At 31.1% G+C, this 22,500-nt stretch overlaps 1 protein-coding gene across 4 annotated transcripts in view; it reads right to left on the reverse strand.

Annotated features, from left to right (window-relative positions):
• Positions 1-22,500, reverse strand: part of Uvrag (UV-resistance associated gene) — an 83,796-nt gene that overhangs the window by 45,125 nt on the left and 16,171 nt on the right. For all 4 annotated transcript variants that reach the window (XM_035354266.2, XM_035354271.2, XM_035354279.2 and 1 more), the window contains 5 exons: positions 17,859-17,893; positions 17,675-17,738; positions 15,025-15,119; positions 5,740-5,826; positions 5,527-5,624 (listed from right to left, as the gene is read on the reverse strand). In XM_035354266.2, the coding sequence (XP_035210157.1) occupies positions 5,527-5,624; positions 5,740-5,826; positions 15,025-15,119; positions 17,675-17,738; positions 17,859-17,893 (379 nt within the window). The remainder of the gene's footprint in view (positions 1-5,526; positions 5,625-5,739; positions 5,827-15,024; positions 15,120-17,674; positions 17,739-17,858; positions 17,894-22,500) is intronic.

A 22,500-nucleotide genomic window follows, 5' to 3' on the forward strand; every position in this document is an offset into this window, starting at 1 on the left:
TCTTTATATTGAAACCAATAATTTTTTTTTAAAAAATGTAGATTAACTAATGCATCAAAAATAACAGGAGCATAAAAGGTGTAATACTACCTTTTGTTTGTTAGTAGCTTAAAGAAAAGGGTCTTGAATTTTAATTAAAAATTAACACAAATGCAAGCATATAGCACAACATAATATTAAAATATTATTAGAAAATGCACTGAATGAGTAAAAGCAAGTGTGGGTACCTAATCAATGTCACAGATCTAGTTCAATCTTTCAGTAACACATGACATTACATAATGTGACTTTATTCTACCAGTTGCTCATTTGCTCAATCACAATATGATTTAGTGAATCACAAATTCTTAATATTCCATACAGTGCATGGTTTAAAGATATAATGGTACACTCTGCTCACCCCCTCCCCCCAAAAAAAGACTGGGCTGATTGACAAAATTTAACACGTGTTTTTCATGTCTTGAAAGCATGACTTAGAATATATATTTGATTTATATACAACATTGTTCTGACATAGATATTTTCACACAAAATCAGATTTTTTCGTGGGAAGCTTGTGGAGAAGAGGAAACACCTTTTCACTTTCTGGGACGATGTCCGGTGTTTTCTGTCCCTAGAAACAAATTCTTTGGGCTTCCCTATATTACCTTTGATCAAGCCCTTTTATACAAAGGGCTCTCTGGCATAATAGGGTTTCTGATGTATACTAAAAACCTACAGGTAAGGTGAATTTGAAACCACAAGAAACAAGCCTTGAAACGTCCTGTAAGTTTTTTTTTTTTTTTTTTTTTGAGAAGAAATTATGCAGGGATTTCCCTCTCTTAGCTGTGTTTTGGAATATAATTTGAAAATAGATATCAAATCTTTATACACTACCTGGCCATTTGTGCTTGAGGAAGCACCTCTGCCCTCCTTATTTAATTTTCATTTTTATTTATTTAATTTTTTTGGGGGGGGACTCGCCATCGCACTCTTGTTTGGTGGTTTGGGAGGGATTGAATTGGCTCTTCATTCAATAGGAAAGTTTTCATGATCCAGCCGACACCTTGAACTTAGAGATGGGATCTTTTGCTGATACTATAGATTTGATGTCAGTTTGGGATCTTATCTATTTCTTTATTACTTACCTTTTACGGGAGTTACCATTTAAATCCCTTGATTTAAATGATCAAATGGCGGAAGAGTAATGGGCAATATTGCCTAAACTCTTTGCCTTCTTTTCATAAGAAGGAAGCACCATTAAATGTTAATGTTAACAAAATCAGATTTTTTCTGACACACTGATTTTTTCCCCCATCTCGATTTTATAAATCAAATAATGTCTAAATATTAAATTTTGTAAAATTTGGCATGAAACTCACAAAGAAATAAAAAAAAATTATCTTGGTACACTTTTTTCAGTTTGCACTAAGAATAATTCACTTGGCAAAATTACTAATTTATAGTTACCTATTGTCCTTTCCTACTTTTCACTGTGCATGAGTGAGAGGAAAAAAGGTGCATCGTTTATTCTTTCAAATAATTTGAATAAAATGTGTAAAGTACATTTGGAACTATTATCGCTTACAACAAATTTACAAATGTGCCAACATATAAATTCAAAAATATTTATTTGGAAATTTTGAATTGCAAACTCTAATTCTTTGCAGATACGCTTAGAAATACACCTACTTTAAGGTTATGATAAAAATTTTATAGGTTACAATTAAAATGCTTCCAAAAAATTTATAAAAATTACAAAAAATACAAATTTTTAAAATAAATCAGAAAATATCTGCAAATTTTATTTGGATTGAACTTAAATTTTGAATTGTGAAAGGAGTCAAGGACGTTTAACAATAAAAATGAGATATTAATAAATGTATACCGAATTCAATTACCACCGAGGAGGTAAAATTTTGAGAGCACGTTTTTTAGGCACTTTTCCATTTTGCCAGTGCAGGCGATACAGGTCACCAAAAATTGCACAACCAATGCCAAATGAAATATCCTCGCTGGTAACCTTTTACACCTCATTTTCAAAACAAGTCACAGCTATTTCTTATCAGATCAATTGTTTCTTTCAATATGCCAGTATAATTACATAGAATTTTTACAGATAGTTCAATTTTATGTACTAAGGCCATTCATGGTAATTAAGTTAATTCAGATGCAATCACACCACTTATCCAAAGGCAAAAATATAGAAAAGGCAAAGTCAAGGGTTAAATTCATCAATTCTAATCAGAATGTACTAGCAATGTTAAGCACTGTGGTTTTACATAACTTCTGACTAAGTAAGCTATTCGTACAAATTGAAAGAATTCTTGCATTTAAACTTGTATTCCATACGGTTTAATTTAAGATTTAACTTGAAATTAATGTAGATAATTACTGAGAGAATTAGATTTTTGTAGCATAGTTTACATGAGATGAGATAACTTGGGGTCACATGATATGAACTGGTGAATCAGGAACAGCAGAGTAAATTCTTAAATTAATGTATTTTTACAAATTTATTTTCTTTATTTATTGTCTTTTTACAAAATTTTAAATAATATTAAAATGTTTATGCCTTGAAAATAAAAAATTCTTAGAACTAACATTTGTTAACATTTTTTATGTGTATACTATGTGTTGTCGCCAATAAAGCCTGTTTGGTGAGATTTGCATGAGCGAAATGAAAAAGTACCATTTTTTAAAAACTACTCGTACGATTTTTTTTACAAAACTTGGCACTTCGGCATAGTTTGAGTGGTCAAACTGAAATATGAAAAAGAATAGTTTATATATAGTTTATGAAATATGGAAAGAATAGTTGTTTCAGAAAAAGTCTGTTTCTGTGCTAGACTACCTATGTTAGAACATAAATCTAATATACTATGTGTTGTCACCAATAAAGCCTGTTTGGTGAGATTTGCATGAGCGAAATGGAAAAGTACCATTTTTTAAAAACTACTCGTGCGATTTTTTTTACAAAACTTGGCACTTCGGCATAGTTTGAGTGGTCAAACTGAAATATGGAAAAGAATAGTTTATATATAGTTTATGAAATATGGAAAGAATAGTTGTTTCAGAAAAAGTCTGTTTCTGTGCTAGACTACCTATGTTAGAACATAAATCTAATATATCCTAAGTTGTGCTTTCAAGATATGGAAAACGCAAGTTAAATTTCATCAATCGGCTGAGTACAGAGTTTCCCCCCTTTTTTTTGTGCAAGGTGTAAATTTCTTACAGCATATAAAGCAATTTAAAATAATACACATTTTAAAAAATAATAGTAGTATACTTATATTAACTTGTTAGATTTCTAATAGCACAAGTTCTAAGATAATTTTGCACTTATGAGATTTCAGTGTACACAGATTAAGGTGACATTTTAAATAAACACAATATTTCTTTACATTATAGTAGAATCCCTTTTAACCAGCAGCATTTCGGCCACACTAATTATGGATAATAGGATATATATACATTATATTTTAATTTACTTGCTCCCATTTTGTGATGCCACCTGTAGAAATTGTAGCATATGAAATCTGATGGTAATGCTTCTGATCTATCAGCCAAAATTAAATAATTAATACTGAAAATCATACAGATTATTTACAATTAAAACACATAATTACCACATGAAAATTATGAATTTCTTAGTATGACAGCATATAGCTTTGTATGTCTGCTTGTTTATAAGACTATTGCATAGTTTAAAAAATCCATTGTATATACAGTGAAGCTTTATAACATCATGTATGGACATAGATGGACAAGTCTAGGGAAATCTTATGAAATTCTCCAGTGCTTGGTCAATCTCCTTCCATGTGACTCTCTTGCTCTACCCATTGTCTTCATTTACCAGCACATGCTTGATTGTTTCATCACCATCCTGAGAGAGTGCATTGGGTGCAAGTTTTTCTGAAAATCCTGGCCACTACTTTAAAAGTTCATACATGGGCATATAAGAAGGGATTGGTAGTTCATCTTTACATTCTGGATAATTCAATGATTCACAAGTTGTATACAGCTGATAGGTGGTAGAAACATAACACAAATGCTTTCAACATTTAAGTTTTCTGATTTTTAACTCCTTACATACTTTCATATCTTACAGGCCTAAATTTTGGATTTATATCCTAGACTTTCAAAAGTACCATTACTTTGATAGTGCTAGTTAACTGAGTGCTCATTATGAGGAACTTTACTGTAGTATACTCTACAGATTTATATTTAATTTAGCATCTACTTATTTTGAACAACACTATTCATTTAAATGCATACTGTTTGAACAACACTATGCTCTTTATTCAGCATTTTGCGCAGGAAGTTGAAAAATTTTCTTAAAAATATGCATAATATTAAGAGTTTTAATTTTAATAAAATGTATGAATATTTATTACGTACTTAAAAATGCAGCAAAAGAAATTATTCACTAATATTTATTATATCACAGGTCATTTATCTATTTTCTAAAGTTATAACATAGTTTAATATTTATATGATTTTTTGATGGAATTTTTTCTACAATGGACTATATGCTTTATTCTAATAGAGTCTATAGTAAAATATTTTGTTATTCTCTTACTGGGGAAATTTATCTCTAAGCTGAAGAAAATCATGATTTGAAAATATTCTTCTTTAACCCTTTGACGCACTGTATGTTATTTTTAAGTGGTGACCATTTTATTATGGAGGCACCTAGTAGGCAACCACCGTTACCTCCTATGAAGGGAAGGACAGTTTCACATCCATGCCTTCTCCAGGATTCGAACCCAGGCCCTTTGGTATCGCAGTTGGGCTCCCCTAAATACTATACCGTCTGGGTAAACTTCCTGTAATTGCTGTGTCGAGAACACCGACTAACTTGTCAATTGAAATTTTTACGTTTTCAATAATCTCTTTGTTACTTTCTTCACTATCGGAAGTGCAAGGGTAAACAGTATATCATTTCGGATCTTTGAGGTCCAATAGTAGATCATTCTGGATGATGGACATCTGGATTACGGACTTTGTACAGTAATATTATTTTTCGATTATATAATTAAGGAATTTTTTTTTTATTTTATTATTTATTTATTTGAAGGAGATATTTTCCATTTGCACTTAAATATACACCGTATATTGCTTCTAGTGAAATTACACATGGCATTTCAAATGCGCTCTTTTTATTTTAGGATCATTTTTCATTTCTTCTGAGGAAGTCCAAGATTAACACTTTTTTGTACATGCATACTTAAAACAACAGAAATTACAGCTCTTCACTTTCTTCATAAAATTTACAACAAATAATTAATAATTAATATTAATTCTAAACAATATAATGATCATAATATTATTTTCTGATTAAAGAAAAAATAATTTCCTAGTCTTTAACATGATTTTTAAACAATTAACTATTATTAAAATTTTCACAAATAAGAAAAAAAATTTGCCACGGTAGAAGGCATTTCTTAAATTACTTCAGAATTAACAAAAAGTTCTTTTAGTCAGCTTATGCAATATTAATATATAAATGCAATAAATTATTATCAAAATAGATAAGCATAAAACCTGGATAAGGTGCTTAGAGTGTAGGAAGTGCGTACTCCAGTTAAATCAGCTGTCAAGCTATCCTTTACAGTGATATCACTGTTGTTTCCAACATTATGCTATGCAGAATAAAGAAAATACATCTTATACAAAAAAGATACTATATGCAAAAGAAATATAATTTGATTTGGATACTTTTTATATTATAAGTATAATACACATAAAAGGTGTTACCTGATAACAATCAGTGCAACCATAATAACCTTCTGACATTCCAAATATTATGCTATTTGGTTTGAAATTTTTACCCTCTTTTGGAATCTAAATCAAATAAATAGTAAATACAAAAATTAATTCAAAATCTAAATAAAGATATAAAGATATAAATTTAAAATTTAAAAAAGTAAATATGTAAGTAATAGCCATGCAATAAAAATAAATTACAAAATAATTTAACCACAAATTTTAACTCTTGGCAGCACTTTCTTAAGTATTTAAATAGTGGAGGAATGTCAATGCAGCAAAATGTTTCAAGATTTGAAGTAAAAGAGAGATGCAAATCATAACAGATGTTCTCAGTTCTATAAATAAAATATTTTTCTCTGACAACATCTACATACGTGTTAAAAATATCACTAGAAATAAATACAGTCTTCACTTTATTCTCAAATTATGCTAGTTACTTTCAAATTAATTGAATAGTTTTCCCTTCTTCTTACTAGATAATTAAATTTGTGAATAATTAAGATTTTAAAAGTACATAAAATATCAGTATTTATTACAAACTTTTCAATTGCTCATACTTCTAAACACAGATTGTCACATTATGTAACAGCACAGGTGCAGTCTTATTAGTTTACAACAAACTATTGGATTCACTGATTATCTAATTTTAAATTACAGTTAGAGAGCCATATTTTGTAAAGTTCTGATCTGCAACACAAAATTAAATTATAACAACTCCATTCACCTACTTTATCAGAAACAAAATTAATAAATCAATCACCTATTTTAATTATTAATTAAACTTAAGATGAAGGAGGAATTGTTCACAAATTTTATTTGCTTAGCTATGATTCATACAAAAGTAAACATCATAAAGTACCTGTTCAAGATGATGAAAACCAGTCCTTACAAGCAGAAGCAGCGAAATTAAAAAAAAAAAAAAAAAAAAAGATTTTTTTACATTTATATTTTTATGATTCAATGCTTTTTTATCTTTGCAATTCCTGAATTCTAACTTTACATTGAAATTAACATTCCCCAAGACATTTACTGTCCAGATAAACATTTGATATATGATTTTCCAGATAAACATTTGATATACATATTGGTAATACCATATTTACTCATGCATTTTCAGGCTAAATTTACTAATTTTATCCTTTGAAAGTTAGTAAGGGGAAAATTATTATTTCTGAAGACAGCTTAAAAGAAGTTAGCAGATCAAGAACAGCACATGAATCTCATATAATTAATATTACCATTCCATTTTCTAAAAACTTACATGTGTATTCTGTTCATATCTTGTATACCACTACCATAAATTAGAAATATCTCAATCAGATGCAGAGAGAAAAATATGTGAGTAAATAAAATGATGTTCAACTTATTCAATTCTATCAAAATGATCATGTTCCATAATCCATTTCCATTTAAGTTGAAAAAAATTTTACACTAAAACTTTATCTTAAATATTATATAAAATCTTGCACTATTTAAAAAGAAGATCTATTTTTGTATAAAGTACAAAAAGTTTCCCTGCTAAAGCAAATTCAATTGAGGGGACTCCATTCAAAAAAACATACATGAAATTTCTTAAATAATTATTTAAAAATAACTAAACCATACTACACTCACAAAATATAGTCACCTTTTATACATTCTTATCTTTCACACAAATGGACTGAAAACTTTTTTTTTAAAACAGTTGTTAGATTGAAGATAAGAATGATTTCAGTTTCTAAAAAATATTTAAATAATTAGATTATCAGAAGAACTTAAATACCATTAAAAAGTCATACTGGTTCTTGCCTAGCCCCCTCCCCCCAAATAGAATTTAAATATTAGTTAAAGCTTTGAGGTTGGTTGGTAGAATTCCTGCTGCTTAAACTATAAGGTTATCATGCACCAAATACACGGTTCATTACTTCATTATCTAAGAAGATACATCAAATTCAGATAATTAATTAAATATAAAACCAGATAAAATCTCAGTACATATAAGACATAAAACAAAATAAGTTATTTAAAAAACATTCAAATTAAATAATAACAACCAGTTTTTTCAAATACTGAAATTAACGAGATTAAAACTGAAAATCATGAGATTAAAATTGAACTATTTTTCAATTAAAAGATCAACAGGTATGTCAGAGCTATTAAAATAATTTAAATGTAGACACATAAAGTGTACATATTATATACTGGTCACCAAAATTTTAAAGGATAATGAGAAAAAATATGCTCACTAAGTTCATGTTGCAAACAATGCCCTGTGCCATAATTATTTATGTTAATTAAATACAAGTCAATGCAAAATTGCACTTCCATGCATATGTTAGTGGTGGAAATATATATATTTGGTGATTGACAATGCATTGTGGTGCACAGTGGACACATGTTAGAAATCCAATCTATAGTGCTGTTTAAAGTGAATGTGATTTCTGAGAGTGATCAGTATTCAGGAGTTATGGCTCAAAGGCATAATTTAAGTTAAGGTCAAAAGTGCCGAATAATTCATACAATTTAGGGAAGTCAAATACAAATGGAGATTGACCAAAATTTGAATATTCCTCAAAGTATCATATCAAGAGTTTAAAGCTGCTTTTTAAGCACTAGACCAGTTGATGGACAGCCTGGTCAAGGGAGACCAAGAGCAACAACTGCATCAGAACCCCATTTTCTATCATTGTTGGCTTGAAGAAAACAGGAAGCAACTACAACAGATTTGACTTTAGACCTTCAGGCTGCCACAAGAACTCAAATTAACTATTCTACTGCCACATGAAGGCTTAAAGAGGTTTACCTATTTGCGAGAAAACCAATAGTTTGTCTCCCACTCACTCCAGCTTCCTAAAAGGCCTGTTTAAACTGGTGCCATTGCCTTATTCAATGGAGCCAAGACGACTGAGCCCAAGTATTCTTTACTGATGAGTCCAGGTATAGTCGGAACAGTGAATCTAGACATGTTTTGATCTGAAGATAGGAAGAAACCAGCTTCCTTTCCCTTGTAGTGAAATATCCCGTTTTCATGACTGCAGTTTAATGCTTTGGAAAGGAATCATGATAAATGGCTGCACCGAGCAGCATATCTTTAAAGGATTATATGAGGTGGTTATTGCAGCACCTTGGAGATATGAAGATGAAGTATTAGAACTCCATGTTAGACTGTTTACAGGTGCTGTTGGCCCAGAGTTTTTGCAAATGGATGTTAATGCTCGGCCTCAATGAGCATATATGGTGTCAGAATACTTGCAAACAAAAGCTATCATTCAAATAGCTTGAAAACCTTATTCACCCAGCTTGAACCCGATTGAGCATATGTGGGATGCCTTAGACGCCGAATTTTCATGCGCCAAATTCCTCCCTGGACCCACCAGGAGCTAAAAAGTGTACTTTTAGAAGAAAGGCGTGAAATTCCATAAGACTTGATTAACACTTTGGTAAAGCCTATGACATCAAGATGTGAGGTATGCAATATCTGCTCGAGATGACCATACAGCATATTAGAGAAAAACATTTTATAAAACAGGTGACTTAATTTTTCCACCATTGTATGTGAAATATGTGATGGAAATATACACAGAATATGTGGATGGAAATTTCCATAAATTTGGTTTTAATTTCAATACTTTGCAAATAATCAACTCCCAAACATTGTAAAATATATTAATTAATACTTTATACCTATTTTCATTAATAATTTTTCATTAATTATCAGTTATGTTTTACTTCTGTCATATCCTTTAATTTTGATGACCAGTGTACCTTGAGCAAATGAGTTCACTTTCAGCTTTTAGAAGATAATTTTGTGTAACACAAGAATGGCCAATTCTAAGTCAAGAGAACTTCCTCTCTTCAGCTTCTATTAAGCTTCCCAGTATTCCACACTCGAGTTTATGCTTCTCAACTTGCTGTGAAACTGAACATCCCAGAGTCACTGACGACGAAATACAGCCTGATGACAGAGCTAATATCTTTTAAAAGGAACAAGCTGATTGAACAGTTTAATGGCAAACTAGCTATGATGTCTGCTAGCGAACCGAATTTTATTCCCACAAGTCTGGGAACCCAGCAGTAAAGTATCTGATAACCATGCTCCTTCAAATTCAGTTTTATCACATCAACAACTACTGCATTCTGCATGTCAGATAATTTTTCTAGAGCTTTCTGGGCACTAAATACGTCCATATAAACTTCTTACTATATTGTTTCGAAATGAAGGATATAGCATAATATACAGGAGATAATTCAGAGGTTTTGGGCTCAGCATAAATCATGCAAACAAATGTCCTCCATATGATTAGCTCCTTTCAACTCATCTGTAAATATGAGAATATACCTGCATTATCTTTGCCCATGTTCAGAAAGAGTTGTCTGATCATTAATAGTATTTCATTTCTAAAGATGATGAAAAGCATCAAAGAAGCTGCATTTGCACTTGATCCCAAGGTCAAATTTCAAAATGTTTTACTGCTTGGCTATTTACTGCATCAGACATGCTATGCTAGACATGCTTCAATCAATGGAAGACCCTAAAAGAGAAGAAGGTACACAAAATACCCATGCTTCAAACAGATGTTCACCAGCAGCATTCAATAGCAGCTTACATGGGTGGTCAGACTGCAATAAAATATTGAAATAATAATGAAGAATCAGTTGCTCGTTCTTCAACCAACGTGACGATTCATAGCAATAAACATAAAAACTCTGGACTGGAAATGTTCTAAACACTTTGGAACAGATATACAGAGCATGGTGATGAAAAGAATCGTGTTTCAATAATAAAATGGTCGTGTAAAGCCATAATCCAATTTTGAGCGAATAAATGCAAAACAATGAACAATGATCTGTGCCTCAAGTGGTATTTGCTAAGATATTTAAAAACTCAATGTTTTGAAACATTTCTTTCTGAGGTACAGAATATGTAGATGGACAGTCAACTTCACTTTGGATGCAGCAAGAATCAAAGATCCCTGAAGGTGAAACTCAGAATAAAGATTATATTTTCTACATAAGTGGGTACACACAGTTTCTTGTTTTTAAAATACAAATCCATGTTTATTTGACCATTTCTGGATCCTCTTAAGAGCAATCTGCAACTGTATGTAACATATTTCAGATACCTGCCCCACGACAACTTACACGAAGGTCATCAACATACCATGAACCTGAGATGATTGAGTCACTTAAGAACAGAATTTATTTTTAACCCTTTCGCACCTAACGGGACACATACGTCCCAAGCAAATTAAAAAAAATACTCTTGGGATAGAAACGCTTCTCTGTCTAATGGGAGACTTTCCCACCAGTCCTGCCAATATTTTTGAAGGTATTTTCATTCACAGAACATAGATGGCACTACCGTACATAATGCAATTCAAGCAATTTTGAAGTGTTGTAGCAGCTCATTCCATACTCTACGAACGTAAATAGTTTAGTTTTGGAAAATACCGCCTATTTTCAATTAAAATTTGATTTATCCATAAATCAAAGGCCAGATAAGTTACTCACGAAGCGGATTACCTCTAATAAACTGATAAGTGGCAAAGTTTTATTTCTGTTTTTATTTTCGAGACATATGTGTCCCTCTCGTCTTGAATAGTGGGAACACATTGTCCCAACAGTCCTATGTGATCATTTCTCTAGATATTATATTTTTCGGTTACTTTTGAAATAGTTGCTTATTATTTTTAATTTAAGCATATATTAATTCAATCTAAAATGACTCGACGCCGGGGACTTACTAATGAAGAAATCAAAAAAATTTTAGAAGAGTCAGATGACGAAGATATTGATTTGGATGATGAAAGAGACAATCCCGATTTTCAAGATCCAACACACAATTTGCAGTACTCATCCGATTTAGACGAGTGTGAAATGGATATCGATCATTCCCCAAAATACAAAGAACAGCGGTGCTTTGAGTAGTATTTTTTCGCCTATTGATGAGCGCAGTGGTCAACTCATGGATTGCGTTACTGCGAACTCAAACATCGAAAAATCCCCGCTTCTTGAATTCATTGTACCCCTTGCAGAAGCCTTGATGGCGTCCGGAAAGCTCAATGCACAGTATCAACGCCGTAGAGGAACTGGACGCCCATCCAAAACATCACGAAGCTCACAAAATGTTGGTGACCATCTGCCAGTAACAACAAAAACACAACGGCGGTGCCGTAAATGTGCACAACAAAAGAAGGAATCGCGCACTAAAATAATGTGCACAATGAGTAATGTCGCATCGTGCATTGATTGTTTCAAACCATACCATTCGTAATTAAATTTTTATTACTAGAAAAATCATTGGTTTTCTTTACAAAATTACTCATTGAAGACTACTGGGACACATATGTCCCAGCGGTCAGGACTGATGGGACATATATGTCCCGGTCCTAAATCAATGTTAAAAATTTTTCTAAAAATATAACATCTTAATTTTTAGCATTCTAGAGTGCCCTACTCATAGTTTATGTTATCAAAATTGTTCTGTTGTAAAAAAAAAAAAAAAAAAAAAAAAAAAAAAATCATCGCAAAAGGGTTAAATTGAATAAGGTAATGCTCAGAACACAGCCTCTTCTTGTACAAAGACATCTCACAAAATACAACCCATCCTGGCTTGAAAAGTCCTTGCCCCCCAAAAATTTTGAATGAAAATAGACAAGTTGCCACACAAACCATAGATATGAACATCACACAGAATACCATATTTCCCTTACTTGTCATAAAAAAACACCCTGTCTAAAAAAAAAAAAAAAAAAAAAACAATGACAAAGGAACAGAAGTTTCTAAAAGGAGTATATTATCAATGGTCATTCTTCCTTTTGCAAAAACCACTCTGATATGAGAGGTTACATTACCCCCTCCCCCAAGGTAACAGATAAAGCAGCAATTTATCATTTTTTTTCAAAAAGATTATATAAACAACTGGTAAGGGCTATTAGCGAGTAGATGGAGATTATTTGGGTCTTTCTCTGGATTAGCTATTGAAATGGCAACAGCTTTCTTCCATGCTTTAGGAAAAGTATACTTCCGTATTCGATTCTAAAGAGCAAGAAGGACTGACTGACAGAATAGATGTCTTAGCATTTCATAATTGACACTATCTAGACACGAGGACATGACTAACAATGCCTTCTTCAGTTCAAGGATGGTAAAATTGGCAATACATTTCTGTTATCAGGACTGGGTGGCCATTATGACTTTTATTTTGACAATGCTGTTTTTTTTTTTTTTTTTTTTTTTTTTTGTTTGTTTGTTTTGTGGGGAAGAAAATGTTAGGGAATATTTAGCACCACAAGAATACTCATTTCATCCAAGAACATACTTTCATGTTGCCTGGGCTTCTAGATTTCATGTTTTTAATATTTATGGAGTTCTGCTTTATTATTTTCAACTGATTAACTTCCTTCTCTGTTTTCCATTTGGGACATATTCTTGAGAATGCAGTGTACTCCCCCTTTTGGTTTACGCATGCTGCACATTGCAAGTATCATTATCATGACCATCCACAGGTAAGTTTCCCCAGCATAACATCTTTGAGTAACCAGAACACTGACATTAAAAGCAGTGCAAGGAGTTGGGTACATAAGGTCTAACTTGGAAGTGCAAGTACCCAGCTTTCACACTTTTTAGGAGATCAAGAAAACTGAAGGGCAGGATAAATGCTTTGTGTCAATCAACTGACTACCTTTACGCATCTTGATTCGCCTAGCAGCACGTGCATTCTGGTCCGATAGTTCAGTTACTAATTCTTTCTGATAGGCATAAAAGTTCCCCTTGAGATGATGCTTCTACTGTAATTAAGGATTCCATGTACTAACACATTTACATCAATATGAACAAGTGTGGTTAAATTCAGAACAGTTAGTGACTTATTGGGTCTAGAAGAATAAATTTCAATCAGGTGTGTGTGGTGTAGCAGTGGTGTATTTAATTTTGGTAAAGCACACTAGGGCTATCTGCCTAAAGGGAGGGATGCCTTCGTGGAGGACTTTCTAAGGGAAACTGGCTCATATACACATTACACATGGCGAAAACCATGAAAACACCCATGCAGCCAGCCCGTTCACTGGATTCGAACCTTGGACCGAACTACCAGTGTTCAGCGACTTTACCGCTTGGCCGCTGTTGGGCCAAATTTCAATCAGGAGCTGTTTCATATGCTTTGGTTCTCTAGCATGCTTATAGATTTGTTGATTCAGAATGGGGACATTATTTTGCAACTCCCTAGAAGGATTTGTTATTAGAATATAGTGACGAAGACTCTTATCAGGAGTAGCATTGCAAATAATGTTTGTTTTTGCTTTTTGCAAAGAAAGCAAAAACTTTAAAAAAATTCAGATTCAGCATTTTGATTTGAATGAGTCATTTTCAAGAATAAAGATTTGGACATGGTAGGTTCAGCCAACATGGAGTTCAGCAAGGGAAGAAGATCCCTCAGACAGGAGTAACCGGATCTATATGCAAATTGAAGCCATACAGCCAGCTTCCTCAAAAGCAGGAGCTCCCACGAGCTCATCCTCATGCTTCTGACACTAGCAAAAACAGCAAAGTGAATGAAGCAGAGGCCAAAGCAATGTGTTGGGGACAGCACCTCACCAGCCATACAGATCTCCATGCATGGTTTGGTTTATTTAATTATGGCAAAGCATACTAGGGCTATCTGCCTAGGGGGAGGGATGGAAGACTTTCTAACTCCATGCACGGAAAACGTATAGGCAGTTTTCTCTTCATGAAAAATTGGAAACAAAGGGATTTACACCATCTCATGTTCAGCCCCAATCCCCAAAAAGGAAAACCACATGGGAAAATGGGGAAAGGCACAGATAAGGAGAGTTGAAAATGGAAGGAGGAAAGATCACTAAGGCTACAGAATCATGACCTCAGTCTTACCAAGAAATTGATCCCTTGAAGGGCTAGGGTACCTCAGATTTGCCACACCCGCTCTCACAAAGAGCGAGTCCCGGATGGCAAAGTTTGAGGTTCAGATATAAATTTCAAATTACAATATATATGAACCATGCAATTTAATAAGCTAATTCAGTATTACTTGGAGTAAATCATGAAAATTTAAACTTTCCTAATAATAAAAACAGGATTTAAGGTTAAGCTTTTAATCATGATAATTAAGTACTATTTATACAAAAGTAGAAAAGTATTCATAAACATACCTGTACTTAATCTATATAAAATTTCTATTAGATATGGTATACAATTTCTAAAACAAATCTGTGATAAATAAGTATTTAATTCTGTTTCTTGGCTACAACAAAAATAGAAAAGTATTCATAAACATACCTGTTCTCCTAGGAACACAAGGCCAGAAAAAAATACGACCCACTCTATAAGAAGTTGCTTTTCTCCAGCCATATTCCATATTCTAACTGAAACATCTGTGAAAATTCTTAAGGACAGATTACAGACAAAAGAAAATACAAATTATATTCCAACACAATGTTGTATTTATGACAGCTGATTTCAATTTAAAATAGTAAATATAATTTTTTTTTTTTTTTTTTTTTTTTTTAAATTTTGCTCTAAATAAAACATTTTTTATTTATTTCTAGTTTGAAAAATCTGAATACCCACACATGCTTCTTGAAATATACAGCAATTAGCCCACTAACATGAAATTAAAAATATCATAAATTAAGCATATGTTACTCATGAGCACAGAAATTGCTGAATTTCTGTAACACTCATTGCACATTCTGTAGTTACACACAAAAAGTCAAAATAATCCAACTTTGCCATAACACTGTCTGCTGCACATGCATGTTTACAGATACTATTGCTTTAGTCATGCAATTGCATCATTTTCGTTGTGACAGTGTAAGCATGATTACTCTGCTACAAGTATGTCTCTGTAAACACAGAAAAACTACTGCATATGAGCAGAATCTCTGCCAACTCCAAACTTATGTATGAATCTGATGTTAATATACTACCGATAGAGTAGTTACTCATGAGCATAAGCTTAGGAACCTCGAAGTTTATGATCTCCAGATAGTTGAAAATGTGGGATAAATACCTGCTTAAACCTGTTAAACAATAGAGATAGCCATATTCCATCACCTGCAACCAGCATATGCTACAGAAGATCAGAGCAATAATCCGATTGCTCTAATCAAAAGGTGTGTTGGTCAGAAATTTACCAAAATATGAAAACAGTGCTGAGATTTTATATAAGAGGATTTAGAAGATGTGCAAAGAAGGATCAAGACACCCATCAACTTAAATTACTAATAAGATTCAGTTAATCTTCAGAAGTTCAGATTAATGCTTATAGTGACATGCTAATGACTAATTTTTAAAAATAATGTAGCAGTTTTGCAGACAGAGAAACAATGATGTAGCAAAGATTTAAAAATAAAGGAAGAAAGAAATAATTTGCAGAATTTTAGAAAGTGAGACTAAATGCTACAATGTGTGAGATTTCATGATGCAACATGCTTTCTACTAGATATTTATACTTTTAGCAAAACTAAAATGGGTTTTTATCTATTAAAAATCAACAAACTTTGAGGGATAATGAAAAATATATATGTGCATGTGTTAAAGGAATGCATAAGCTTGTATGCTTAGGATAAAGTTCTCAAAATGAAGATAAACTTGTCAAAAAAAAAAAAAAAAAAAAAAACGAATCCTTTACAGTGAAATGTTCTTAACAGAAAAAATAGGTTACAATATGATAGACAAATTTCTATTACACTGAAAGCTTATTTTTTCCTCCACTTTCCTTTAATCAATATTGGTAATAAATATGAATCAAGAAGAAAACTCACTCTGAGAAATGATGATGGTTTAATTTTTTTAATATGTAGAATACAAATTAAAAATTTCAAAATAATTATTTATGAAATTCCAAAATATAGTAAGGTATATATTCCAAAATATAGTAAACTGGCAACAACAACATCTCACCAGTGCCATGAATTATAATCGTAACATGCAATTACTGATATACTTAACAACTTTCTCTCAAAAACAGTAAATAATAATGTAAAAAATATATTTAGCATAATAAATAAAAATTAAAATCCAAAATTTAAAGCACATCTTTTTGATCATTTGTTAAATTCAAAGCACTTTCCCAGAAATTCTCTCTTAGCTAAGAAATGATCAATTTACCTTTATTAAAAATCAACCTCAGAGGTACATTTTATATTCAAACCAGTTTTAGTTAGGAAGAACCTTCTATGATTTATTATAATTTTGAATTATATCTACACAGTCAAAAAAACACAGCTGCATTAAATTCAACCCTTTATAGCACCCGAGCAAAATAAATTAGCTCTCCAAAGTATAATAACTAAGGACGGAGAAAATCTACAGAAATATATCATCATTTAAAAGCAAACCTTAATTTTTACAGTACATTTTTCTATTTAAAAGCCAACACTCATAAAGTTAGAACTCTTAACTCACTTATTGGAAAATCAACTGCAGGATTCACAAAAGCTGGCATTAAAATAGCAAGTGTTCGTAATCCATACAGCTAAAAAATCCATAATAATGTATAAATAAATAGCATGCATTCTCACCATTATGCTATAATTAGCTGCCAGAATCAGATAAAGTGAAGATTTTACCAGCAATAGGAATATCTAACCAGGTAAGGCAAGTAGAACTGAATTCGAAAATATGAAATTTAAAGTTTTTTTTTAATATATTTTATGTCCACCTTTTCATTTTTTTTTTCCATTTTATTAAATTTGTGATACTATAAAAAATATAAAGACCAAAAATCATTACTGTCTTCACCCCCTCCAAATAAGATTTATGAATAGAAAATATAAAAAAAAATATGAACAAAATTACTCTATCTAACAAGCTTTTTTTAAATAAAGAACAGACTAAACAACAAAAAGAATTCGTACAGCTTTACATTTTGCTATTTTTTTTTTTTTTTTTTTTTTTTTTTTTTTTTTTAGATCAAGAAGGATACGAGAAGAAGCTGTATCTACATTTTCAGGAAAGTTACTACTCTCAAAGTCTTTCCATGATGGATTCTATGGTAATAAAATATATGTATGCATCAGTGATTTTATCGCAAAACAAAAGGAAGCACAAGAATGGCTCTTAATTTAAAGAAGGGACAGTATTAATAAAATAAATATTTAAAAACATACCAATGTATCAGGAATAATTTCACTATTGTAGAAAGCTAAAAGGATGAAAAAATACTGCTTTAAGAATATTAAAATGATAAATGGCATATTATTATACATAGATATGTACAGAAATATGACATGCAAATGGGTTTGTCATTTTTTGATTTGCTGCTTACTCTTCCATTATTTGTTTATGAGCAACAAAATATAAGGTGCACATATTAAAAATATGTATACAGTCACACACAGATATATTTGTGCTCTGCATGCTAATCTCTGAAATTTATTTCTAGGATAAATGCAAAATCGTATGTTTCAACCTACAACATGAAGCAATTTATATATTTTATTTTTCAAACATAAAAACAGCTTCATTTAAAGATATTTCTGATTAAATACAGAGATAAAAATACAGAAACAAAGAATCTAATTTAATTTGGTTACTTGATTATGGCAAAGAACATCATGGCTATTTACTGAAGGAGAAAGATGCTTTTGTGGAGAATTTTTTAAGCGAATTGGCTCATATATATGTTAAGAATGGAGAAAACCACGAAAGTGCCAATGCAGCCGTTGTTTGCCTGAAACAGAGCACAGGTCAAACTTCAGCGACCATTTTGGCACTGGTGGGTTTAGCAATATTTAAATGCATAAAAGGAACACCAATCCATGGAAACACATAATATATAGTCTCATTCCCAATTATTTTTCCCCAACTTCCTTTCATAGTGCAAATATGCATTATTGAGTTTTTAGCAATTAGGCACTGAAGTAAAAAAAGATGCCCGCTCTTTTACAGTATCGAATAAATAATATTATTGAATAAAATGAGGTTTTTTTTTTTTTTTTTTTTTTTTCCATTTCAACAGAAAACCATATGATATACCCTATTAAATGCAGAAATTATATGGAACAAAATCTACCTGAATTGATCTATGAAAAGGAAACATAATTATCCTAAATTATCCAATATTTATATATAAAAAAAGTGCTCAATGCTATGCAACCATAATTAACGCATAAGCATTTATAAGATAATATTTCAATGCATGCTTTATAAAAATAGCAGTTAAATTTAACTATAAGCATTTTGATGTTTATTTTAAAAACATAATTCAGGTTATTCTGAATGTTACCAAAATAAATCTAAGATTTTTCATAAAAATTTGAAAAATGATTTACTTTGCGGAATAACATTAAGACATTGCATATTTGTAAATTAATTTACATGAACTTATTTCAATAGTTCTGTAGGAATATATTTCCTTCCTCTTAAAACTTCATTACCTATCATATCATCTGGAATATTCTGATGATTTTCAAATCAAATGGTGTTTTTTTAAACTTATTTTGTTACTACTAATAAGGAGAGATTATTATCAAAATGAATACTAAGGTCTTCTGCTTACATTGCGTAAATCTAGCATGTGTTGTGGTATAATGTTTGTTTTGGCTCTGTGTTAAGAATGAAAGAGCTAAAAGCTCATTTCTATATCACATCATACTTTTATTTTAAAAGAACAAACAAAAAAATGCTAGAGACTGTTAGTAAAACTTCTGCTATATATCAACAAAATGCTATCTCTGACAATACAGTTTGAAGTGGTTTGAGAAGTTTAAGTGTGAAAATTTTAGACTTGAAGATGATGCTTGCTCTGGGTGATTATTTTCTATAAACAAGGACCTATAAAAGAAGCTACAGCTGAAAATCCACATTATGCAGTTATGAAACAATCACAGATTAAATATTCCAAGAACGTACAATAAATTATCATTTGAAAAAGATCATGTATGCAAGTTATTAAAATTAGGGATACCTCTCCAACAGACCAAAGACTTTACAAAGATACCACAAAACTGCCATGAGAAAGAGGTATTTTCTTAATTTTAATGCCAAAAAACCCTTGTACTTTATACATGGATTTACGTAATTTTAATATATAATACTTAAATTTTTTTGAGATATTTCAAGATGCATGCATGCATATATATATTTTCTTAAAAACGTGATAAAAAGTGTCCTAGGAAATAAACAGCCTGACCAGTCAGAAGGTTAACACAGCAGAATATGCTTGTTTCAAGTTTCGGCATGCGATTTCTCTGCTGAAAAGAAATAAAGAAGCTCATTTTTTAAAAAAAATAACTCATTACTGAAGATAAGGATACTACAGAATAACATTAGAAGCAAAAGGTCATAGGGTAAGCCAAAAGAATCTCCTTAGTAATATTGAGAGAGGAGCTGCAGCTCCCCCCAAAAAAGGAATGCTTTATGTATAGAGGAAATATAAGGGACTGCATACTATGAACTGTTGCCACCAAATCACACAATAAACTCAGAAAAATACTCTTCTCAAATAGCATTTTTAAAAGAAAACATAGAAACAAAGTAGCTAGAACTGACCAATGACCCCCCTTCCACTTCAATGAATGTCAGAGACTTAATATCGCTAGGGTGTTTTCTGTCACCCCAACTCATATTCATCAGACCTTGTCAACTTGGATTTTCATTTCTTCAGATCATATAAAAATTCTCTGAATGGTATAAAGTTTACTATAGTCAAAAGTCGTTAATCCGGACTCGTCGGGACTTCGGCGATTCCGGATTATAGATCATCAAGTTTAAATCTGGTAAGATGGCATGCAGAAATTACAAAATTAAAAATATGAAACCATAATTTATGAAATAAAGAACAATTATGATCTAAAGGGCATCAAAATTTATAAAAAGAAAAAGCTTAATATTTATTTGTTTACTTTATTAAACATTTCTTTCGATGTAAGTTGTTTGAGTTGCTTCATTTCATGTGACAATACTTTCTCTCTAATTCTATTAAACAGACATAATTTCTTGTTTAGTTACAAAGTTCTGCTGTTCAAGTCCTATAATTGCTGTGTCGAGAATACCGACTAATTTGTCAATCGAAATGTTTTCGTTTTCAATAACCTCTCTGCCACTTTCTTCACTGTTGGAAGCGAATTGTAATGACGAGGAACTTGATTTAAATCATATCAAAGATGGAGTACATCGAGATGAAATACTACATTTAGTAAAAAATTATAAGCCAAATAAAATAAAAACATCTGCCCTGAAGATAAGGACAGTGCTGACGGATCAACTTCCAATTCATTGCGCGCTGCGGCATTCTTTTTTTTTTTTTTTTTTTTGAGAAAATGTACTTTAGTGTCTGCTTAACATACGTACCAAGTTTCATAGTTCTGGGTCTACCTATCTTTGCACTATACAGAACACACACAATCTCTTTTAGTATGGGTTTTTAGTATGGGTGTATGAATGCCCAATACTGGTTTTCATAGAAATAATAAATGACATCTTAACAGTAAATGCTTTTCCACACTCTTACACAAAAAAATCTTGTAAAAGATTATTATAATTCTATAACACAAAGTATCCCAATTGAGTTATCCTGCTTAAGTCATTAACAGTTTATTCACATAGGATTTATTAAATTTAACTTAACAGTTACATTTCTGAAGTGAAGCTTTTAAGATATTAGTTATTTTCTCTATTTCTTTTAACTACATCTGTTACTTTATATCAATTTTTTATCACCTTGTTTATTTATGACTTTTTATTCCAGCATAAATAAACATATTACATTTACTTTTGGTAATGCCAGAAAATTATACAAATACTGGAAATTTTTATTGAAGTATAAACCTACATTTTTCTTTACCAGCTATTCAATATTTACATGACAGGAGAAAGAAAAGGTTAATAACTTTTTTTAAAATCTTAATACCCTAGAAGTTTTGAAATACTCTGCTATAGAATCTAGCTGAAAGTAACAGATATATAATGAAAGTAAAAGAATAAAAAAGCTCACTAATAATTTCTCACTTAAGAAAAAAAAAAAAATACCGTATAATATACACACACACACACACATGTATGCAAACTTCCTCATGCAGTTTAATCTTTTGATTATTCTAAAAATAAAAAAATGTAAGCTATCAATGTTGCTATCAAGCAAAAGATAATAATAAAAGAAATTAGATTAAGAATAAATGAAATTACAAACTGATACTACATTATAACAACAACCTTATCTGCAAGAGAACATAAAATAAGATATGACAAATCATTATCTTTATTAATATACAATGACAACTGTTTCAATACAAAAAATGATGTCCAGTATATTTCAGAATTGTATAGTACTACTAAAACTTAATTTCAGAAACATGCGAAGAAACTTTAAAAGGAAGATAACCAACATACAAATACAGTCAAAAGTCTTTAGTCCGGACTCGTCGGGACTTCGGCGATTCCGGATTATCGGTTTTTTCGGATTATAGATCATCAGTTTAAATCTGGTAAGATGGCATGCAGAAATTATAAAATTAAAAATATGAAACCATAATTTATGAAATAAAGAGCAATTATGATCTAAAGGGTATCAAAATTTACAAAAAAATCTTAATATTTATTTGTTTACTTTATTAAGCATTTCTTTCAATGTGCGCATGCATAAAGCATACATTACGCATAGTTGAAATTAGAAAATTGCAACTAGAAAACTATTTGATGTGTATTCGTGATATTTATAATGACGACGAATTTGATTTAAATTATATCAAAGATGGAGTACATCAAGACGAACTACTATATTTAGTAAGGAATTATAAGCTGAATAAAATA

The sequence above is a fragment of the Stegodyphus dumicola genome, chromosome 1 (assembly GCF_044657685.1).
Source record: "Stegodyphus dumicola isolate Sdum_Otavi_A_Nest chromosome 1, ASM4465768v1".
In the NCBI taxonomy this organism is placed as follows: Eukaryota; Metazoa; Arthropoda; class Arachnida; order Araneae; family Eresidae; genus Stegodyphus; species Stegodyphus dumicola.